Raw genomic sequence first — 22,477 nt, forward strand, 5'->3', positions numbered from 1 at the left:
GCAGGTGCAACTCTGCAGATGGGCAAAATCAGCCACTTCCTGTACATGCACACTCTCTTTTGGGGCACCCACCTTACGGAAAGGTCGGCCTGAAGAGGCCTGGAAAGCTCCTACTTGCTTGGCTTTCTGCAAACTATGCAAAACTGAATTATTCAGGAGGGCTTTTTCTGCAAGTAACAGAGCTGTACTGAAAGTAAATAGTTCACAGAGATGCTCTGGTTAAGGGATAGAGACTGTAGACTATACTACTGTGTAATCTGTAAGCATGCTCCTGCTGGGTAGTTTCCATGTCATTTAATATGTCATGTCAAATTGCTTATACTTTGTTCCAATATTGTTTTAGCTCAGTATTTGGATTTTGGTTTGTTTTCAAATTTTTGCAATCCATACCCTATTGTATTGTTTAGTGAATGTCCCAGCCCTTAGATCATAGTGCCTTCCACCGTGTAATCCGCCTTGAGTCTCAGTAACAAAGGCAGACAATAAATAACATAAATAAATAAAAGGGAGACCTTTTACCTCTGCTGAAAACCCTACATTTGCCATTCTTCCTTCTTGTGTTTTGTTATTTGTTTCCTTTCTCAAAGTGAGGAAGGTTTCCTCTGCAGGTGCCTCCATACTGTAGGTCTACCATTATTCTCTAAGGGGGGATATTTTGGGGGTGTTCTTCAACAAAAATTGCAGCAAACTTAGCTGTGCCAGCTTATCAAGCAAATCTGGCCAAGGGTTCGAATTCTAACAGGTCACTGATCAAGGTGCCTCCAGCTGCTAGGAAAGAAAGGCTCCACCCCCACAAAGGAGGGAGCAAAGGAGAAGGGCAGTGGTCTACAGCTTGTCTCCAAAGATGACTGGCTGGGAGAACGCTGTGCTCCTCTCTTGCAAGGATATGACTGGAAGGGCGAAATGTCATTTCCCAGGAAATCAGTAGAATCAAAGAAAAACATGAGCTCTTGCAGCATTGCTGTTAAATACCTGAAAAGACAACTGATTCAGAAAAAAAGGTAACCGATTATTCGAGGGAGAGTGTTTCGTAATCTCAAACCCCTTGGGTTTGTGTTACTATTCCAGAAAATCATGGTAGTGACCCAAAACAACAATTTCCGTGTATATCTTTGGCTTGGAAATTTCATAATGCACACCCCTAATCTGGACTTTTGATGGGTGATCAACCCACTTTGTACCAATGTGCAGCCCACCCATGGCTTTCAGCCTGGGGAGCCCATTGGGGATCTATGGCAACAGCTGGTGCAATCCTTTCCTCTTGGTATGCATGGGTGCAGAAGGGTGGTGGTGATTTTATACCATATTCCTTGAGTTTTCCAGCAATTAAGTACTTTTCGAATCTGCCATTTGTTTCCTGCCACACTGGAAGGCAAAGATGCCTTTGATCTTCTGCACAAAAGTATCTCTGCCCCCCACGTGACTTTTACTACATACTGTGAGATAAGTTTAGTCCGTATGCTCACTAACACAGTGGCAACAGTAGCGACCAGCAGCAAAGACAGGGAAATTATTAGGATGGAGTCTAAATTCAACATTTCAAGGTAGTATAAAAAGACAGAGCATGGCACAGCAACTAGCAGATAGACTGAAATGTGACACTAGCAAAGCAAAATGTGACATTTCCTCTATGGGATTTTGCACTCACAAAATGCTGCACGCAAAGCAGTGACAGGTGCCTAGACTGTGTGCCAGCGCCACAGTCAAAAGAGCCACTGATCTTCGGCATGCAAACTAAGCATTTGCAGCTAATTTGCACAGGTATCAGCCCTGTTTAAAAAAGATGGCGTACAAATGCCAAGTCCACTGGGAGAGTGATTTCGGCAGGTCAGGGATGGCCAGGCTCCGGTCTTGCTCAGCCACCCGCCCGCCTGTGGTCTCAGCTTCCCACCATGCACAGTGAGAGGGGATGACAGGCCTCAGTGGTTGTAAATATTACAAGACTGAAAAGTAATTCGTGCAGTTCTACCCACATTCCAGCCCAACCACTGAAAACACACCTTAGAAATTAAAAAAATTACAATTTGGGTAGAATTTTCCCACATGGAAAGCACACAGGTGTGTTTGCACATATATGGTGGGTTCAAAGTTGTCACATGCTCAGAGATATGGGAAAATGTCTCAAGGTCACTAGCCACTCAGATAGGGTGGGAGAAAATTGAACAGATTGGAACCAGGATATGTAAAAGAACTTCTTTTCCTGTCTGAAAGCATCCATTAATGGACATATTCTTTGGAGGCCCCGATATGCCTCTCTCTGCTCCGATGCCCTTCACTCACCTGTATCTATGGCCACGCATGTAACCACTCCACGTTTAATGAAGACAGGCCTCCCTTCCAAGGCCTCCTGTGGGGTTTCCACTGTTCTGGGGAGATGGTGCTTGAGAACCATTTTTGGTTGAAAATTGGAGGACAGAAATGTGTACATTAAATACCGTAAATAAACAAACACTGAGGGAGAAAATCTGGCGCCTGGCAGTCCCTGATGCTTCTGAGTAAAGGGCGAAACTCAGATTCATAGGTGGTACCATTTCTCTTCTCCGGGGGTGGAAAAGACTCCCCCCCCCCAGGGGGGGGGGATGTCCTGAAAACCAAATAGGTTGCTCCAAATCCTGCATGCTCCTACCTGCAAGGTCTGGTAAGTGAGGCTCCCACTCCAGAATCTCTTCTTTCTCTCATGTCCGTATCTTCGGCCTCATTCAGAGAGTTGCCAGTGCTGTCAAAGTCACTGGCGGAAGTGCCTATGTCGGAGGTGGACTGTTCCTCAAAGTTCAGGGCAGCGGGTTCTCCCCCCGAGTCTGTCTCCTCCCCCCCTTCCTCCCCAGCTCTGCACTCCAAGTCCAGCCTGACCAACTTGGACCACTGCTCCACCTTCTGCTGCAAGCCCCAGACGTGCTGCAAGACGTCATCCAGGCTTTCGTAAATCGCCTCCCCGTCCAAGTCAAAGAGGCTGTCGTCCCTGCTGCCAAACTCAGGCACGTTGTCGTAGAGGCTGGTGCAGCTGCCTGTGGAAATGCCAGAGAGCAGCCTTTGTCCGTATCGAGACGTCAGCAGGGAAGGGGCCTCCAGGCAGCTGCTCTTGCTGCCACCAGTCCCACCTGCCGGGAGGCTCAGGCCTTTGCCGACAGGTTCCCAGTTAGCTAAATGGCTGCTGTCAGGGGGGCACAAGCTCTCGAGGGAGAGGGACCGGGGGAAAGTGCCTGGCTTGTGGTCCTTGGGAATGTGGATCAAATAGTCCCGTTTCAACCGAGCCGGGTGTCCGAAGCCCCCACCGGCCCAGCTGGCGCCCCCCGAGAGGGCTGTTTCACTGTCCTCCAGATAAACACTGCCGTGCTTGGGCTTGAACGGTGGCTTGCTTCCAGCCAAGGCCTGGTTAGTCTGGCAGCCTGTTGAGAGGTTCTGACTGCTGTGGAGAGGCGATGATATTCCCCTTCCCAGCAGGGCCTTCTTCCCAGGGGGAGGGTCTGCAACACTGCGCGAGGCCTCGGCTCCCTCCTCCTCTCTGACTCTCGAAGAATCCAGTTTCTCCTTGTCCTTCTTCCGCAGAGACTCAATCCTCTTCAGGAAGCTCTGGGTCCGACATTTCTTGGGCTTTTCCTTGCTGTTCCAGCTCCAATGTGGAGAGGGGTCTGTCGGTGAATGATCACTCAAGCTTTGGGTGGAGTTGGTTAAGGCTGGGGAGGTCTGGATGGGGGAACGGTCAGGTGGCGTGACTCTGACAGCTACAGTTTGGCCTGTGCTGGCGTTGCTGGGGAGAGGCGGGGCCTCCAGGTCAGCACTGACGTCGGTGAGGATGCTCTCTTGGCTGGAATCTTTTCTCATGCTGGACAATCTCTCCAGGCTGCCAGAGAGGAGGAAGTCCTCGGAGTCAATTCGAGACCACCTTCTGCTGTCCTTCTGGAAGGCCCACTGGTTGCTGATGACACAGACATCTTCTTCCTCGGAGTCATCACTCTAGGGATACACAGGAACAGGGAGTCACAGGGCAGCCAGCAAAGCAGGCCCAACAGGTCAGATAAACAGGTCAGGAGGGCACGGGGAGAATACTTCAGGGATGCCTCGATCTTGGGCTTGCCCAGGGCCAAACTACACATTACACAGCTTCCTCCCCACGTCCCCCGTTTTGATCAGATGTGCACCTGAAGTGTCGAGCTTGGAACTCAGTTTCTAGCCATGCCAGAGCCCAATTTGGATCAGGTCTGTGTGGAAGACAGGCTGAAACCTCACTTCTTGTGGCAGGTTCCTAACCTAAAACAGCCCTGGGGAGCCCCCATCTGCCCTGCTGGGAAAATTTGCTGCAGTATATATGCACTTCAAGTGCATATCTAATGCACTTCAGGTGCGTATTTAAATGCCACTCATGCAGGTCTTTGGGATCAGGAGAGAGGTGGCCAGGCAAGGGATGAAGGAGGCAGCCAGGTTAATGCGGCAGGGCAGGGGGGGGACTCCTTCCAAGTAGCGGAGGCCTGCCTGGGCTAGAGCTGCGTGCCACCCCCTCTCGCCAGGAGCTGAGCCAGATTTCTCAGAGTCTGCCCAGCCCCACAACCCTGAAACGTACCTGCTTCCGCTGAAAGTGGACTTCCAGCTTCATCGAGGCACAGGCATTCAGGGTCATGAGCCTCCTGAAACACACAAGAGAGTCTCTGACCTGGCTGGGCCTTTCTGCCTCACCGCATTCGCTCAGGCTATTTCGAAAGAATCAGCTCTTGTTTTAGATCATTGTTGCTTGTCACTGAACAGCTGGGGATCAAGTGAACACACATCGCTCAGCATACCCTCCTCCGCCCCCCTCCCAGGAAAGCAGGCCTGGGCTAAGAGACACCCTCTGTGTGCACAGCCCTTCCACGGAGAGCAGAAACCAGCTCATGTGCAGCTCTGTGTCTGCAGGGAGAAGTTTCAATCCCTTCCAACATCCCAGAAAACCCAGGGCTTTCATCTCACGCCAGCAACTGATGTCTAAGTACCACATTCAGAACAGCAGCCCCACCCCCCACCCCCACAAGGCATCCTTGGAAAATTTGGCCAGCTGGCAGGTAGCAGGAAGAATTACAGCAAAGCATGTACAGCAAAGCATGACGGCAGACAATGCACACACACTTCCTTCTGCATCCTCCAGTTAAACCCAACAGACTTTGGGCCCATAGGGTTGGAAGGCACGGAAGGCCTTTCCCTGCCAACTCCCTGTGCCTTCCAGTGACAGGTGAGCTGACCAACTGGGAGCCCCAGGCTGCACCTGGCCTCTAATGCTGGTTCTTTCCAGGTATGTCCAGGTCAACCTCTAGGTTTTGCATGCGGGTTGCTGGGTCACATGGGCTCCTTCCAACTGACTGCAGGGATAAATCCATTTTCTTTGAGCATCACTCCTTGCACAACAGGCTGGCTCAAATATCGTGGTTCTTCCCCTTGTGTGTATGCTGCTTGTAATCCTGTATTTTGCCAGGCTTGCAATTACCTGGAGGGTCCCCTTTGTTCTGTCCTCTGCACACACAAAGCTTAGCCCTGCCCAAGGAATTGTCCCTCTCTCCCTGGCCCCCCCACCAAATATTCCCTGCACTGCTGAATTTCCAAGAGTGGAGCAACTCTCTTGTAATCAAAACGGGGGTCCCAGAGCCTTCCCTACTCAGGCTAGAGCTGCCCAACTCAGCACACTGCCTCAGAGGGAAAATCCCACAGGGGACTGAAGAATCTTCACTGAATCAAATGGTTAGAGAACAGGATGAGCCAAAGCTGCTCCGCTCTGATTCACTGCAATGGGGCCTGCCCAGGATGAGTCCTCAAAGCCCAAGGATCACACCTCTCTGCCACCCTTAATGGCGCACAAAATCTGCCCCCCCGTACACCACACTCCTCGCGGGGCAGAGATGCAGGATTTCTGGAAACTGTGAAGTCAGGGGAAATGTTCTCCCCCCCCCCCCCCAGAAAAAAATAGAAATGTTGGGGAAAAGTGAAATACATGTAATACTAACATTCCTATCAAACTTAAACTTACATTGCTGCTTTTATAGCTTAGCACCTAACTTTGAACTAGCTGGCATCCGTATGGAATTTAAAAGCCTTACAATCACTCCATGGTCTTTGGCTGGTGCATCTTTGCACAGGATTGCACCGGTCCTTTTCTACAAGCAAAGCTACAGATACACCCAGTCCTTTAGACAGCTCAAAACACTGAGTAAGATTTCCAGTATTTCCCCCAGGCATTCGTGTCATCGGGCAGGGAGGGGATGAACAGTGACCCCTTCCGCTATGCATAAGAACACCATGTCTGCTCTTACCAGCAGCCAGCCACAAAGTGCCACTCATTCAGAGACAGAGCACATGGTCCAGAAGGGGCACCACTGGCTAAGCCTAAAGAGGGGGCATCTAGCCCAGCACCCCGTTGCCAGCAGCTGGGCCGTCCAGGCATGGAGACACCAACAACATCCCTTGCTGCTCTCAGTACGCCTTTCTTCACAATACCACACAAAACTTCCACAACCGCCCTGCCCACCTTTAAACTGTCTCACCTTAAGCACAAGTTAGAACTCCCGAGATATCCCACCGCAGTGACGTCTCTTACTTGTGGTCACTCTTTTCAAAGGGGGGGGGGGTCTTCAACAGCAGAGGGAAAAATAAGAGCGATTCACATTGTCCTTAGAACAGTGACCGAAAGGACTGTGCCCAAATGGTGGGAAGAAAAGAACCGGCAGTTCGGTCTCCATTTCCGCTGCAGCTAGGAGGCAGAAGACCACCCGCCTCTTATCTACTGGCTCAGAGCTATTTAGCTGACAGCAGCTTAACCCTCATTCACTTTCCCCTTTTGTTTCCATTCCAGGCAATTTAATGACAGTTTCCCAGAGAAAAGCTGATATACGAAAGGAAAACAAGAGTTGAGCAGGGAGATAGGAAGGAGAAAAGTCACATGTGAGACAGTAGAGGTTCAGAATTAATTTCATTAATTCACAGCTGGATTCCTAACATCTGTTCCCTCTGCAGACACCTGCAGAAGCAGCAACAGAAAAGCCCCCGGAGCAGAGATCGAGGAAAACATCTCACTCAGGAGCTCCTCAAGCTGCCGGGCTTCGCAGGCTCTGCTAAGACCTTGTGTATGCAAAAGATGCATTTTACCCTAACGCAGGGATCCTAGCATGAATTTAAATCCTTCATAAACAAGGGATGGATACAAGAATTCTGAAAGAACATCAGCGAAGGGATGCTTCCAGCACGTTCAGAGCTGTTGCAGGCCAGCCAACGCGGCAGTCGCAACGAGCTCCTTCAGAGTAGGACAGCAGTCTGTGGCCTGGGGCCGAATGATTCCAAGCCTTTGAAAAACGCTGATCTTGCCCCCACTAAGCAGGCTGGTTCTGAAAACTGTTGATCCTGGCTCGCGTGGGTTTGATTCTGTACTCGGGGAAGTAATGTATCACCCCCACTCAGTAACCCACATTGCTCGTTTGCACCCAGGCTGCTCCATCCAAGGCTCCCAATTTTAGCTCCAAGGCAGAATCCTTCTTGTTTCACTCAAGTTCTGCGATCGGAATCCTAAAGAGTCAAACTCCCTTCTTCAGATACGAGAGCTGAGCCTTTATATCCCAGTCAGAAGGTGGGAGGGGTGTTGCAAAGGACATGGAGCTACAATGTAATTAGCTTGATTAAAGCAGGGGAGGAAATGCAGAAAATTAGCATCTGTAGTGAGAGAAAAATCCTATGTCCTTATTCAGCCTGTGTGGGGGGGGGGGGGGAATCCATTCTTCTGAATTTGTCTGAGGAAGGGAGTTTGACTCTTGAAAGCTTATACCCTGGACATGTTTATTAATCTTTAAGATGCTGTTGGACTCGAACCTTGAATGCCAGTTTGGTGTAGTGGTTAAGAGCACGGGAGAGCCGGGTTTGATTCCCCACTCCTCCCCTTGAAGCCAGTTGGGTGACCTTGGGCGAGTCACAGTTCTCTGGAGCTCTCTCAGCCCCACCCACCTCACAGGGTGATTTTTGTGGGGTAATAATAGCACTTTGTAAACCGTTCTGAGTGGGCATTAAGTTGTCCTGAAGGGCGGTATATAAATTGAATGTTGTTATTATTATCTACTGCAGAACTTTACGCCTACCTATCTGACACAAACTCCAATTTAAAAAGGGCACCACTAAAACTTTCAGATCATTAAAAAACAAACATATCATCCTATAATGAAGCAAATTCAAAATAACAGAAATGACTCTGGAAAGCAGTTCTCTCGTGCTCTCACCTGAACGAGGCGTGCCCTGGTGTGCTTGTCACGGGGGCCCTGGAGCAGGACTCCTTTGCCTGAAACACCCACCTGAGCAGCCACTAAAGACCTGTGCCTGGTTAAGGGCACCCAAAAGGTCAGCCGACAATTGGGAACAAATGACAGGGCTGGATTGTTACCAAGAAATTTCAAAGATCAGCATGCCGCCCCCACACGGAGGAGGACTGCCTGGCGACACTGGACTCAAGGCCAACTTGCCGGTCTTTCAGTCATGGCTGGCTGGGTGGTCTAGGAAAGCCACAAGGGCAGCTACTGACAATGGGAGACATTCTCTTCCTACTGCCCCTGTGGTCTGCGCAGAGCATCTGGCAAACAGAGACAAAAGGCATTCTTCTCTCTCCGCCTGCTTTAAAAACAGTCTGTGGAATCCAAAGGAACAGCGGTGGATCGCCACTTGCGTAACGGATCTTTCCTGTTCCCCCTCTGTCTTCTACAGCCTTTGTACCATCCAGGGGACAACAGGAATGTGTGCGATGCAATACAGGGAACTGCCAATCAAGTAGGAAATGCAGAGAAATTGTGGGCTGCTCCAGAGAGTGGAAGTGAAAGCGCCCTCTGTTAAGACAAGGGCACCTTGGGATTTCAGCCGTCCTGTTTTCCTTGGCCATGCTTAAGCATTACTTATCTATCCTTTGCCTGGTAGTGGATCAATGGCTGAAAACTGGCTGCAAAACAGTTAAGAGATCCCCAGACCGGCAGAAGGTGCCGCTCCGCTAGACCAGCAAAGAAAAGAGGACTCAAAGGCAGCCTTGCACACTCTCCTCACCCCTCCCCTTTCTCCTGCGACCCCCACGGTTGCTACGTCAGGGCCAAGAGAGGGAGAATTCCTTCCAGAAGGGCACTCATGGTGACTTAAAATATTTTTAAGGAACGGGACCGGGGTGTTAGTGAAGGAACCCGAGGTCTCCAGCTCTCCCACGGTCTCATTCCTACACTTAGTGGCACCGTGCTAATCTGTGTAGAATAGGATACAACTGCAATGGCGCTGACTCCCCACCCCACCAAATAAAAGCTGTCACAAGCCAGCATGGAAGCACTGGATTGGGACGGGTTGACCAGTGTCGCCTGGACTGTTTATGCAAGGGAACTCATTATGGCCATTCCAGAGAAAATGGCAGATCATCAAATGCAGTAAATGGTTACACTAAGCCCTTACGTTACAGAGCAAAACAGAATTATGGTTCCGAAAGAGATTAAGGCAGAGATTAAAATAAAGAAGGTTTATCACCTCAGAATACATTTTTAGTACCAATCCCAGATTAAGGAGCCCAAAGACAGGACTGACTTGGAAAGTGAATCTCTGGAAACGCATGACGGCTCCAAAGACCATTCACGCGTCCGAGAAATGCTGCCCAGGCCTGGAAGGCCGTGAAAGGGAAGGGCCTGGGGCTCTGGGCTCGGCCCACCCTTGGAGCGCAGGCAGCACGGCGGCCAAAGTCCGAGCAGGAAGCAGCGCAGCAGCTGCCACCAGGCCCTGACTCTCTCTGCAAGGCCACTTCTCGGCTACTCCAAGAGGAGTGGGCACCGGAGACCAGCCTACCAGAGGCCATTAGCCGTAAGAGCTCAGACTGGAACCATCCTGCACACAAGACACAGCCCCATGAACAAGATGCCTTTCTTCAGCGCGGGGCAGACGGGGCAACTCGGCTGGCCCGACCGGAGTCAGAATGCTGGACAAGGCAGGCTCTGAAAACTGGGTGAGCAGCACCCTTTGCCAACACCTGGCCCTTCCCTTTCAAACAGCAGCATCACCCCTCACACAGCCCCACCAGTGTGCACAATGCTTTCAGAGTGACAGGCACAAAAGTGAGGCTTCTGCCCCATGGCTTACTGGACACACATGAAAACAAGGCTAGTTAATAAAAGGAGCTGCCTGAGCCAGTGCCCTAGAGGCATTCCCGTGGTGGTCTTGCAGGTGGTGCGGGGCGGGGGGGGGGGAGGATGGGCAACCCAACGGCAGTTCTGCCTGCACCTTAGAGATCACTCCCTGGGCAGGGAGCATCACACCGTCACCGGCAACCGTGTACGGTCAGCTGCGCACCCCCCCCCCCCGGTCCCTCCTGAGCTGCCATCTGGCCGTCTGACATTTTCCCAACCCCCTCCATCCTTTGGGTGTTTAATGACAGTGTTTTTGTTTTAACCTGCAGAGGGATTTGAGGCAATCTTCATCCAGAAAGCGAAGGTCTTTCTTCACAGAGGAGATGTCAAGAGGAAACAGAGACTCTGGGAATGAAAAGGAAAAGAGGAGAATGCAGAGCCTGAAATATCTCATATCCAGCAGAAAAGAAGCTGAAGTCCCCACCTCAAGCAGCCTCTGGGGGCAGCAAGGAGCTCGATGTCAGCTGCTTGGGCTTACCTGTCATACCCAGACGCACCCTGCTGTTATGATTTATTTTATGTCATTTATAGTCCACCTTTCTCACTGAGACTCAAGGCGGATTACATAGTGTGAGATCAGTACAATCAGCAGCAAGGACAAGGGTAGGTATTTCCATACAGCGTCAAGGACATTTCCATAAATAATGTCATAGTGTAGATGAATACAAGTTTACAGAAACATAGCATTAGCAAGGATTCAATACAGGGCTGAAGGATTGCTGAAACAGAACATAATCCATTCTAGGATTGACATTAGACAACATGAAGCACAAGCAGTATATACGAGTACATATTCAAAGAAACAGATAATATGTAAAGCAACATAACGGTGGAGCCCATGGTTCCCAACTCATTGGCGAAACATCCGAGACCCCCTCCCTACAATACCGCTCTCCTGTCTGACTGTACTCATATTGCAGGTTATGGTTAAATGCTGAGGCTATTTTGTGCTTGAACTGCAGAACGCCCCCTGCTGTTTTCCCGCTTAGCTGACCATTAGACTCTGTGTGTGTGTGTGTGTGTGTGTGTGTGTGTGTGAGAGAGAGAGAGAGAGAGAGAGAGAGAGAGAGAGAGAGAGAGAGAGAGAGAGAGAGAGAGAGAGAGTTAGTAATTGCCTGTGCTTTGAAAACCTATGTATGTTTGATGTTTGATGTTTGCATGTTCCTGATACTAGCGGCTTATCAATAAAGATGCTTTCACTGCTCACAGTGAAGCCCTTTTGAGAATTACTCGGCAGATACTTACACTCGTGGGCCTACCACAACCTGAAGCACACTTCCTGGCTCTCCTACAAACTGGTGCTGAAGAACACGGATTTCAGGACGCTGTCAATCTCAGTGTTCAACATGTTATGAACAGATTTCTAGGCCTTGAGACTATGAAGGTGTTTTTAAGACAGTTTTGAAGGTGTTTCACGGTCAGCATAGTTCAAAAGTGGAATCAGCTGCCTAGGGAGGTGCTGAGCTCCCCTTCACTGGCAGTTTTCAAGAAGAGGCTGGATGAATACTTGTCAGGGATGCTTTAGGCTGATCCTGCACTGGGCAGGGGGTTGGACTAGGAGGCCTGTACGGCCCCTTCCAACTCTGTGATTCTATGAAATCTGTGGGGGTCGGTGCTTGGTGAGAGCCGAGGGCCAGTCTGAGGAGAGCCCCCAGGGACACGCAATGCACCTGGAGCTGCCTTGGGCTACGTGGAAAGGCGAGATATAAATGCTTACATACATTAAAAAATTAGAATCGACTATTAAAATTAATATTTTTTTAAATAAAAAGTCATGAACATCTTTCAGATCGATTGAGCCAAACCATAAAAAAACCTACAGAGGAAAGCATCAAGACCTGACGTTCACCTTCAGGAGGAACAAACACAGTGCCATGCACTGGATGCCAACAGGACCCGGGGTCTCCAAGTCATCACAAGGGCCCAGGAGGTGCCACCAGAATCATCCACAGGGCCAGGGCCAGAATTTGGGAGCCCCTCAGCAAAAAGCAGGTGAGTGAGTGAGCACTGCACCCGACGAAGAGAGCTGTGGCTCTCGAAAGCTTATGCTACAGTAAAGCTGGTTAGCCTTAAAGGTGCTACTGGACTTTTTTCTATTTTGCTACTACAGACTAACACGGCTGACTCCTCTGGCTCCATTGCCACAACTGCTCTGCTGCTCCCACCTGGAGGAAGGAGCACATAGCTGTGGGGAAAGCGCCTACCCACCCACCCACATTGCAGCTTAGCTTCTTCACGCACATCAGACTGAACCAGGTCTGTAAAAGAAGGGCTATAGGGAAAGAAAAGCAGCAATGCAGGACAAGATCGTAAGTAGGCCGTGTGCTCACAAGCGCAGGAAGCAGCACCCATTGGGGAGTTACGTCGGGCATGGCAGCTCCTGGCCCACCCTGAGCATGTGAGAAGTCCAGCTTTTTGCCCCTTTCCTCTGCACCTCCTGAGATCCCCAGCTGGCACTGCTCGCAGGTTTTTAAGCTTCTCTCTATTACCCTTAGAGAATCTTGGATTCTCTGTTTGAAGCGAAACTCGACATTTTCAAGAGACTGAAGTCTGTAATGAGTAAGACATTCCCTGCACGTGCCTTTCAATTTGAATATCAAGGACAAAATGAAAACAAGCTGGTGAACCCTTTGACCCTCTTTGCGCACACCTGGAGGGAAGGAGCGAAGCAGAAGTCTCAGACTGGGAGAATGAGCGGCTCTTGCACACGAGCCAAAAGCCAGGCTTCCACCTATCGCACCCCTGGGCTGATGTTCTTTGCCATGGTTTGGTGAGAAATGTACACTAGAGATGTAATCTTGCCCAGTTTGGCCCACTGAATCACAGAATATTTGCCACCCTGCTTTGCTTTGGGGGAAAAAACAACAGACATGGTGGCCAACACCCTGCGATTCAGAGGGCCAAACTGGATAAGACACTGGGGCAGCCATGAAGATTTCTTCCATGGGATTGTTAAAGCAACACTGGAAGGGGATCGCAGGGGGATGAATAGCAACACTGGAAGGGGATCGCAGTGGGGCCATAGGGAAGTGGGGGCTACTTGCCCCCAATGGCAACATCCCAGGATGGGGAGGAAATACAAGCCCCACACAGGTAGGAAAACAGCACAGGGGAGAAAGGGTTAACCCCACCACCACAACCTCAGTGTGAACTGGGTTCCCCCTACCTGCTTATTTACAATGTCGAATTTAACCCTATGAACACAACAAGCCCACAGATCTTGAACTACTGCAAAATTCAGTTGCCTAAAAGTTTTGTTTTTTTTTTTAAAAAAGCAACTTGTCAGTCCCCCCAGTTGCTAAAATATGCTTGAAAACATAGTGGAAAATGTAGCGGCCAGAATGAATAGAATTCCCAGCACCCGGCTGTAAAAGGAAAGTCGGCATTCTGCTCAATCTGTGCTAAACCTATTTCTTCCAAGAGGGAGACAGGGAACTAGTTAGGGAAAGCAGAAGATTCCACACCAGAGATTCCACACTAATCTCAGTCTACAAGCCCTCACTAACCATTCTGCTGCCCATCCCAGCAAGGCCCAGGCAGGAATTCTGTGAAGTATCTGGAAGGAGGATTGCCTGGAAGTGGGCAGCAGGAATGAAGGCTGTGGGGTAGCAAGACTGGCGGGTTCTCCAGAGCACACTCAGGGTGGAAGGCTTTGTGTGGTTTCCTTACTGGTTGCCTTTTCGCACCATGGGTCTTCAGGAGAGCCAGCAAGTAAAAATATAAAACAAAGTTAAGATAGAAGCAAGTTGGAAACAACCAACTAACACTGGTGCACAAGCTCAGGGGCAAACCAAGCAGCGCCAGCCCCGTTTTGGTCCAGTACAAAGGCTTCCCTGCAACGACAAGCCACAGTGCAGTCCCGAAGACTTGCACTGACAGTTTGGGGGCAGCAGCTAAAAAGCCTTTCCACGGGACTCAGGTACGTCTGGCTCCCGTGTGGGATTCAAAGCTCAGACAGGGGAGAGACAGGTGGAGGTGGACCCCTATGCAGGTGAGCCTGAAGTATGCCTGGAAACTAACTGGGCGCCAACACTGGCCGTACGCGATCATTCAGCCCAGCCCTGTAAGGCCCCTTAGAGCCAGATCTGGCACCAAACGAAGTTTCAAATCACCTTCAAGGGCAGTCCAAAGGAAAGAAATGCAGAAGCGTAAGACCCTTCCGGCAAGCCTTCCCCCTTCAAAGTAAAACAGACAGATGGTGACACTTGAGGGTGTCTTGCATGCCCTGTCCATCTTTCATGGGCCCAACCTGACAAATCTAGAAGGGCGGGGTTACATGTGCTCACATGCTTCACCAATCAGCTCAGAAAAAACCCACGGGTGATCCAGCTTACCTTCATAAAGTTGTGCATACTGAGGAAATCCAGCAGCGCGCAACCAGTCACATGTTTTCTTAGCTTCAGCTTCTGAAACAAAGCAAACAAGCACATCTGAGGAGCTGCGTTTGACTCAAGGTAAGAGCATCTTCAAACCCCATCAGCAGAGCAACAGGAGGAGAGCCCTAAAATAAACATTTGAATTGTGGACTAGTCAGGGTCAAAACTTTGCCTTCAGATGTTGCTGTGCTGCAAAGCGGGGAGGCCTGGTAGCACCCCAGGCCCAGCGTGCCCCGGCACCGCTGAGCTCAAGCCTCAGGTTCAGACTATAGGGAGCCTCCTCCTGCCCACATCCGCTTTCGGCACAGGGAGGGCTTCTAAGGGGGCTCGTCCAGGAGGCTTACAAAAGGCGGGGGGGGGGGTGTGTGAAGGCGTTGTTGTTGTTTTCTCAAAATGGGGGGAAAGCACTCCTCGCAGTCTGCGATTGGTCACTGTGCTTGGCTGCGCATGGCGGAACCACCCATCCCCGGGAAGAGGCCAGGCAACCTGTGTCACTGCTTGAGCTTCAACAACCTTGCCCAATACCAACTGGCAACTCCACAGCCACATCTGCATGAACTGTAGAGGGGGGTATGCAGGAGAAGGGGGTCCCAGCCAACCGCCCCCCCCATCATAAAGACAACGACAAGAGGTCTGCAGGGGACACAGCCTGGTCCAAATGTGTCAAGAGAACTGACTCTCTCAAACAACTGCGATCTTCGACGACTGTTCCAGAGGACCCGTCTGCATTCTGTTGCAGAGTCACTGCTACGTGAAACGGGTGCTCTGGGATGTCTTACTGTCCCCAAAAACGTTACTGAGGCTCCTCTCAGGAGCAAACCGTGCTGCAGCAATCACCCGCTAAAAAGTTAAGTTGCACAAAAACCTGCACAGCATTTGATTCCCCACCCCCACCCCCCAGGAGTGAATAGTGACTGTTCATATATCTGAAAGAAAATTAATGGATTATAATAGTGGAGAGCTTGGGGGGGGGCTAAGTCTCCTCCCTGCTTGTGGCGCCCTCAGTGACCCCACCTGCTTCAGGCCTGAGGACAAGAACAGTCAAGGTGGAAGATACCGTAAGAGAGGCACGCCGTGGTGTTTGGGGCTGCGTTGGCTCAGAGTTTATGAAGTACCTTTTGTTGGCAGGTGGGGCGGGGGGAGAGGGGGTGGGTGGGTAGAATTCACCTCCCCAACCTGAAGCCAACCAACACCTAAAAAATGCAAACGGCCTTGTTGGGGAGAAGGACCATCGGAGCCAGGACCCACCCAAGCTGCAGGGCAGCAAGGGGCCAAAGGAAAGAATAGACCTTCCTTTTGGACAGGAAGAGAAAGAGGGTCTTCAGGAAGGCAGACGGGGAGAGGACAAAACCTCTGAATGTGAAAGGGCCATTTTGCCACTCACCATGCGAGATATAAGTACTTTCTATTTTATTGCAAGCCTCGGTGTGCCAGGAGGAGAGGAGAATGACATGAGCTGCTTTGGGTCCCCAGAAGACAATCCAAGCACAGATGGATGATGAATGGGAATGTTATTGAGCCAGAAAAGTGTTTCAAATACTTAGGTGTGGTTTTTCCGTTCTTCAGGGTCCTCCTGGTACACTCAAATCAAGAACGGGGTTGGACATCCAGAGAAGTGTTTCCGCTCTGAAAAATTCTTTTACGCTAGAGGTGCCCAACATGTTCCCTCAGTTGTGTGTGTCTTTGTGGCCAAGGTTATTTCACAGCTGCTATGTGGCGACCAGTTATACATATTTGCCAATTGCAGATCTTTTGAAATTGTGCAGACTAAATTTCTGAGAGCCAAACTTGCAGTTCCCCGCTGGGTTCCTAATGCAATTTTGCATCCAGAAGAAGGCGTTATTGCTCTGGAAGCTCATGCCTGGACACGCAGAATTAATTACTGGCTGAAACTTGCGTTCTTTCCTGCAGGTCTTGCTCCTCTGACGCTAACAGACACCTTTCAGTCAAAATGGAAAAGCTCTCAGAGAAATTACAATCCATTAGATCTGCTCCTAGAAAGTTTAATTGCCTGCGTTACTCAAATGCTAAAACAGAAATGAAGCAAATGATCTGGGACACTGAACTTCCACATCATTTAAGCTTTACTGAAAAATACCACCATCTCAAGAACAGGAAATTGGTGCTATCTGACTACGTAGCTAATTTACAGATACCCAAGCATAGAATAGCTTTTACTCTGGTCTGTCTCAATGTTCTCCCATCTGCTCTATTAGGAGGGAGACATTGCGGTGTTTCACGGACATCTGTGTCCTTGTGCTAACAAGGAAACTGAAACAGTTGGGCATGTACAGTTATATTGCCCTTTTAATGATGATTTTGGACATCCTTTTATCCAGTCCATCCTCCGAAAAATTCCAGGAAGATTGGAGAAATGGTACACCTTCTTTCTTCTAGCTGACCTTGTTCCTGGAACCTCAGACACAGTTGTCAGAGTCTACCAAGGCAGAGTGCTAAGTTAATAAATTATATTCCCTATCCTTATATATTTATATTATATATTTTTATTATACTCTCTATTGCACATACTCTTTTGAATTGCTTTAACAAAAGTTTAATGTTGCTGGTCTTTGACTGTAATGAATTAATGAATGAATGGGAGAAAGGGGGAATATAAATAAAGTAAAACTAAAAATAAAAGTATATGTTGCTAAGGCCATATGGGGAGACCCCAGCTACTGAAACCAAGGTAATAGCTATTTTCTAAATGCTTGCAACACCAAGAATTAAGAGCCTACTCCTACTTATTTACATTAGGAATACGTGAGTCTCAGGATTCAACAGAGGGCACGCTATCACCTTTTCCCCTTTTCTATTGTTCTTGCTCAAGTCTGTTGTGTTTGCTCTTTATTTTCTTCACAAATTTCCTTTCCTTTTTAATGAGGTCAGCTTGATCTCCACGCTGACGAGTTGTAAGCAACTCATGGCAACTCCAGCCACGAGGCGTTCCAGGCAAGAGACAAGCAGAGGCAGTGAGCCAGCCACGCCTATCAACCCCCTGCCTGCCTTCCACGTACTCACCACGGCTAACCCTGCTTGGCTTCCAAGCTCTGCTGCTCGGGCTCCATGGGGCTATTCAGGCTGCTCACTCCATTAAAATCTCCATTCAATCCATCCATATCAAGAGTAGGAAGGGAAGGGAGCAGTGGTTGAGTACACAATTAAAAGCGCTCGGAACCTTCACTAGCGGGTGCAAGAAGCAAGGGAGACAAAAAAGGCTGAGCTGATCTTGAAGGTAGCCAGGGGTAATGCGCCCAGGCTCCATAATGGCAGTCATGGTGAAGGGTATGCATGTGTGTAAATTGGAGAGGAAAGAGTGAAGCCACGCTGAGCAGGATACTTGAAATGGCAACAGGAGCTATCGCCTTCCCGTATCTTCATTGGTTTGGACAGCTCTCCCACCCACTGTTTGAACAATTAAGAGCTCAAGTCCTCATTGCTGGGCGAAAGGGTGCATCATGCGGGTCTCTCTGCCAGCTACAGATCTGCAGAGGGGCTTCTGTGACCAAGAGACAGAGCAGCCCATAGAATGAGGAGCACCACCGTGAATTACTGGGATGAATACTAAGGAGCAGGGCATTTCTCCACAGCTCCCGTAACAAGAACTTGCATCTGTTGCCCACAAGTTTAACAGACTCACCAGACTATTTTTAAAAAAAACTAATTCAGATTTTTAAAAGAGACTTTGAGCAATCATTTGTGAGAAGTGATCCTAAAATATTCCAACTGTCACAAAATATCCCTAATATCATTGGAGCAGCTATCCCCTGCTATCGCTCCACCCACTCTGCAGGATTATTTCTGGAGGTAAAAGGAGAATTTCTTCCTTAGCTATTCACACATTTATTTATTTAGTTATTTCCAACTTTCTAAGCAAGGTGCATGTCAATAATACAGACAGTGCATATCAGTAAGAACCACCACGGGGACATTCAATGAACAAATATAATATGGCATGGACTGCAGAAATTTCAAACAGGCATACATCAGAAACACGGATGAAATACTGCTGAAAGAAAGCATAAGTAATTAAATACGAGGTCTTGAATGACACAGAAACTACCCAGTAGGAACACACCTACTTCAGTACCCAGTACAGACCCTGTCCCGATCCAAGGAATTCCTCTGAGCCAATTCTTATAGCACAGTCCTGTTACTGGAGTACAAAAGCTCTCCTTAGTAATCAGATTGTATCCTGCTGGTTCCATTTGGCCCCTTGAAAAATCTGTTCCGTTATCATAAAAGTTGTTGCTAAAGTCTACTAATGGCTTCATTAGGAAGAAAATTATATTTTTGGAAACTGTAAAGAAGCAGAGGTATTCCACATATTAATGTCCTTTGGTTTTCGTATGGAATGATTCTGCATGTCCTGTTACCAAAAAAGAGCTTATTGCTAAGTAATGTGGACTTTATAATAGTTTGTCCTTCCTCTTCCTACACAAGGTAGTTGGTTGTTCAGAAAAACATGCTTCTGGTTCCCAGACTTCCATCTTTTGGTTATCAAAAGTTGGCTATCAAAGAGCTACGGACAGTAAAATGGAGAAACAACTGGCTACAGAGACTTCTTATTGCACCTTCTGATTCTCACCTCCTCTATTTTTTCCTCACAACAATAATCTTGTGATGAAGCTTAGGACGAGAGAGAACCGTTAGCCCAAGGTCACCTATGCTGAATGGGGACCCACGTCTCATCAGTTCAGCCCTCTAACCACTACACCATCCTGCTACAGAGAAACAGGCCAATCAAGATCAAACTGGAATGAAGTCAGCAGATAACACAGGCCTCATTCAAGTCCATTTTTATTCAGCATTTTCCTTAATGACCTTGGTATGATAAGAAGTATGTTGATCAATTTCACTAACTAAACCAAGCTACCAGACGCTGCCCATAACGCAGAGGATCAAGCAGCAGTACACAATGGCACCCTAAGCAAGGTTACACATAAGTAGGCCCACTAGCTTCAGTGGATTTCTAAGGGCATAACTCTGCTTAGGAGAGCGCTGCCTCTCCTTTATATGATCCAGCAGTAGTTTATCAGCTACTTTCATCGGACTCGTCCCCCTTGACCAGCCATAAAGTTTTGCATTACCCCCACCACCACCACCACTACCACGGTGGCAAGCTTTTAAATGCTGAAGAGGAGTAGTGGGAACTCCAGAAAAGTGGCTCCCAGGCCACAGCTGGAATTTCTAAAGGGTACCTGATCAGCCTCTTGAACTGGAGGAACAGACATGAAATAAATTTCAGTAGTAGAAAATACGAAGTCATAGACATTTTTGTTATGAATCTTATAAAAAGTGGGATATCCCAGGCTGGGCTGTTCACTGGAGCCTGCAAAACAAGGAATTATCCTACCAGAAGGGGAAATTCTACAGTGATGCCACCCATTTATTAAGAACTAGGCTGAGAGCCTGAACGCTTTTACTCGGTAAAAGACTCATGTTGGGAAAGAGAAAAGTGAGGATATAAAGCAAAGCGGCCCCCAAAGGACTCTGCAGTTTCTTTCCCAGGAGACTGCAGTTCAAGCTCACCCCTTATAGCAGACACATGGAGATGATAAAGGAGCACAGCAGCGCTGAAGCCAGGCAGGTTTGATCAGCCATCCGGACCACCTCTTGGGATTCAAAGGAGCACAAACCCTGACCACACTGTCCTCTTGGGGAGGTATCTGTATTGCCAGTGCCAGAACCCAAGGGATCTCCACAGACGACAGGGCAGGCCGTCAGCATCCCATCCTGCCCACCGCAGCAGCAGGGGGAATCGGGGCAGGCCCGGATCTCACTGAACTCAGCTCTGCATCAACGGTGGGAATGTGATGAACTCAGAGCTCTGCACTTCCTTCCTTCCCGTTGTTTCAAAGAACGCTGGATCCAGGAGGGGGAAGGGCAGGAAGAGAGGAGGAAATCCGCCTTTCCTTTAGCTAGTGGAAACAAGGGCTGTTTTATGGAGAATTCTTCAGTCTTCCACAGCGTCGCTCCCCTGCTAGACATTTAAATCCAGGTTCTGAAATACAATGGAATAAACGTCCTGGAATTCCAGTCTAAATAGGCAATATGTTCCAAGCCTCTCTCCTTTTTGGTATGCGCCAGGTTTACATATCAGACGGTCTTCATCACTTGTATTATAATCCAAATTCACCTCATCCAAGTATAAACAGACTGTAGTTGCTCTGATTTCCATCTTTCAGTTCTTCTTATTACTTTAACTAACAAATTAAATCTTAATTTAGCATTCTGCCACATCTGTTCACTAGCGTACTGAAAACAAAACAGTATTTCAATTTATATCAGCTTCAGCCAATTGTCTGTTGTTCGTAGTTCCAACTTCAAATATTTCCGTTTTGTTCAAATAACTGCCTGCTTCGAGGGATCTCTTTCTTTACTCACTTGACTGCCAAAGAGTCTCAGCACATTTGTGGTCCTGATAAATGCTCTGGAGTGTGTATTCAGTTTACATAGGACAGCGAAAGCTGAGAAGAACTATCACCCCGCATGAACTGCGTGCATGGCAGTACACACCAACACTCTGTGTGTGATAGACTGTCTTTTGGGAAAACCCGGTTGCTGGTACGTAGCCACAGTGTGTGGATTTGATTGATATACTGACTGAAATCACTAGTCAGGAAGATTCAACATTTTTACATTGTGATTTATTTTGAAAGTTTTCAGCTTAGTTTTACAAATATATCAGAAAATGAAAATACAAATCCACTGCATCTGTGATGGTATCTTCTAGACTGAACATGAAGTTCTGTTGGGTAGATACAAAAGATTATGCTAAATAATCTTTACAGAATCCTTTGGGATAGAACAAAGTCATCTCCTAATCCATTAATTACTGGAACTCACTTACAAAACTTTTGTTAAAAAACATGAATTTATTGTCTCATACTATAGAATTATGAATTAATTATCCATAACCTATCATGAAATATTGAGATATAATGTATCTTAATTAATTAAAGCTATCTTCAATTTTTCCAAATTAAAAAAATCAATTAATTTATCATTTTAAAAATTGATTGATTTTCATCCACCCTGTCCCAAACAGAATGAAAAGACATTGCAAACAGAGACACATCCAAAAATGGGCAAAATATTTGGAGAAATCGGCAAAGGGCATATCTCAACACTGTATCTCCTTATCAATGGAGGACTAGGTTGTAGCAGTTGCCTGGTCTGTTTTTTTTTCCATTTTCAGTGGGTCAGGCAGCTTGCCCCCTATCCTTCGACCCATGACCTAACAACAGTGACCCATGCAACCGTCACCTCCAGGTTGACTACTGTAACTCACTGGTCGCTGGGGCTTCCCTTGGGTCTGACCTGGAAACTGCAATGGGTCCAGAATGCTGCTGCATGTATCCTAACTGGAACCCCACATAAGGCACATATTATTCCCATGTTGCAGCAGCTGCACTGGCTTTGACCTATAAAGACCTGAGCAGACTTGGACCAGCGTACCTGCAGGACTGCTTCTCCCCACATACCCCAGAGAGCACTTAGATCTGCCGACAATCGCTGGTGGTCCCCGGCTCCAAGGAGGGTCGATTGGCTTCAACCAGAGCCAGGGCTTTTTCAGTCCTGGCTCCAACCTGGTGGAACACTCTGTCTGTGGACACTCGGGCCTGCCAAGACCATCTATCCTTTTGGCGGGCCTGTAAGACAGAGATGTTCCGCCAGTCATATGGTTGAGGCCATTCTGTGCTATCTGGTGAGCCTCCCTACCAATCTCCTGTTGGGAGGGGGCTGTGTTATCATCTTGGCCCCCCATATCAATCAGTCTGAATTGAATGTTGCCCCTCCTTCCCTTCCCTTCCTTCCCCCATTTAATATAAAAAGGGGTGGATGTCAAGGTTGAGGACCTGCCATCTTGGGGACGGTAGACGGTATATTTTATGGGCATTACAATTGTTTGATTTTGTGATTTTTAAATTGTACTTATTTTTTATGTAACCCGCCCTA

The 22,477-nt window shown here is 48.4% G+C and overlaps 1 protein-coding gene across 4 annotated transcripts in view; it reads right to left on the reverse strand.

Annotated features, from left to right (window-relative positions):
* The window catches only part of STARD8 (StAR related lipid transfer domain containing 8), a 136,100-nt gene that overhangs the window by 17,324 nt on the left and 96,299 nt on the right, over positions 1 to 22,477 (reverse strand). For 3 of the 4 annotated variants that reach the window (XM_054996013.1, XM_054996011.1, XM_054996014.1), the window contains 4 exons: positions 14,474 to 14,545; positions 10,403 to 10,484; positions 4,559 to 4,622; positions 2,627 to 3,954 (listed from right to left, as the gene is read on the reverse strand). In XM_054996013.1, the coding sequence (XP_054851988.1) occupies positions 2,627 to 3,954; positions 4,559 to 4,615 (1,385 nt within the window). In that variant the 5' untranslated portion in view covers positions 4,616 to 4,622; positions 10,403 to 10,484; positions 14,474 to 14,545. Of the gene's footprint in view, positions 1 to 2,626; positions 3,955 to 4,558; positions 4,623 to 10,402; positions 10,485 to 14,473; positions 14,546 to 20,047; positions 20,297 to 22,477 lie in introns of those variants that run through there. The other variant, XM_054996012.1, reaches the window with a different exon arrangement.

The sequence above is a fragment of the Eublepharis macularius genome, chromosome 13 (genome assembly GCF_028583425.1).
Source record: "Eublepharis macularius isolate TG4126 chromosome 13, MPM_Emac_v1.0, whole genome shotgun sequence".
Classification (NCBI taxonomy): Eukaryota; Metazoa; Chordata; class Lepidosauria; order Squamata; family Eublepharidae; genus Eublepharis; species Eublepharis macularius.